The following is a 1515-nucleotide window of genomic DNA, read 5'->3' as shown; positions in this document are numbered from 1 at the left end:
CTTCCTCTTTATTCCATGCAGTGATATATCCGCAACGCAACAATGTCGTCCCCGATGAATTCAAACTCGCCTTTAAGATGTTGGGTGATATGGTTCTTAAATGTCAAGAATGCATCAATCTGAAAAGATAAATGTTAAAACATAAGGCTAATTTTCCCATTTACAATGTCTAGAATCTTTGTTTTTTCACCAAGGCCGCGTCCCATTGCCCTTGTTCTTCCTCTTATGTATCTATGAAACTTTACTTCGTTTTTTCATCACTCTGTCAGTAGTGCTTGGCTTCAATTTTTGCTCCCATCTTTGACTACTTCACTTCTCATTTACCTTATCGTGTCTGAGGTCATCAAGTAGCAGCTCATAGTTGTCCTTGTAAACCTCTTGTTCTGATTGCATGGAATCGATTCCTTCGATCCTATCCCTGGCATGCACCAGACAGGCCTTGTCTGTGAAAAATCCGTCTTCAAATCCTAATTGGATAAAAAACACAAACCTCGGTACCAGCTTGACGATATCGCAATTATTTATGCCCAACGCTTTCTATCGTTTTAGCAAAAGCTTGACATGATAGTTCTATAGATTACGCGTTTTTCGATTTATTTTATTTTAGCACAGTAATGAAATACTTATGCACAGGGTAGACATTTGTACCGCTTACGGCGAAAGAATGCGCTGCAACGCTATAAAAGTAACAAATTTTCCCTCAATAGAAGGTTTTACACTTCATTCGTGGTTACTACCTACCGAGTGTCTTACCCTTGACGTTGTTTGGATCGAAATCGCCCGGATTTCCAGATTTTATCACAAATAAGACTTCAGTTTCGTACCTCGCATAAGGTGCTGTGTAGGCCACAGAGAGCTGTCTGGTAGGGGTCTTAGCCCATCCGAGGCACATGTCAATCTGCTTTCCTAGCAATGCTTCGAATCATATAACACAAGAAATTTATAATTTTCAAGACACATGATTTATTTAAAAGTAAGATGAAAGGACATTTATTTAAGGGCGCATGTGAAGACTGACATGGTGATCACAAAGGAGCTCGTTTTCATTTACTCAAGACAGCATAGCAGCTTCATGTTTTCAATACATTCCGCGATTCAAGTGATCAAATGTGCCAAAAGAAAATGTGCAGTTGGATTGAAATCGCCCGGATTTCCAAAGTTTATCACAAGTATTGAGAAATGTATATATTTGTATATTTTAACCAGATTCTTTAACTCTTATATGGACAATGAGTCCGAAATAAAGTATATAATAAATAGTATGGAGCAACTTCAAGAGGTTCAGACCTTGGATTCCATCATATCTTTGGTAGCATATGGCATTTGGACCTGTACATAATTTGGCAAAACAAAAATCTTTACTTTTCAACTACAGACAGTTTGGTCTATATATAATGAGGTTACATGCAGCTTCATGGTCAAGTTATTTGCATATTAAATCACAGGCACTTAGACAGGTGATTTTTGCACATAGCAATAAATGGCAAATTATAATTCCACTCAATTTCTATTCAC

General features: G+C 37.6%; 1 protein-coding gene across 1 annotated transcript in view; it reads right to left on the bottom strand.

Moving 5' to 3' along the window:
* Nucleotides 1-8: 8 nt before the first annotated feature.
* The window catches only part of LOC139132092 (uncharacterized), a 4997-nt gene continuing 3490 nt past the window's right edge, over nt 9-1515 (bottom strand). The window contains exons 5-7 of the mRNA XM_070698483.1: nt 754-915; nt 325-467; nt 9-119 (exon numbers count right to left, since the gene is read on the bottom strand). Of these exons, the coding sequence (XP_070554584.1) occupies nt 9-119; nt 325-467; nt 754-915 (416 nt within the window). The remainder of the gene's footprint in view (nt 120-324; nt 468-753; nt 916-1515) is intronic.

This window comes from Ptychodera flava, chromosome 4 (genome assembly GCF_041260155.1).
Source record: "Ptychodera flava strain L36383 chromosome 4, AS_Pfla_20210202, whole genome shotgun sequence".
Taxonomy (NCBI): Eukaryota; Metazoa; Hemichordata; class Enteropneusta; family Ptychoderidae; genus Ptychodera; species Ptychodera flava.
Note: the sequence above shows the minus strand (reverse complement) of the source record. Positions and strands in the feature narration are given on the sequence as shown.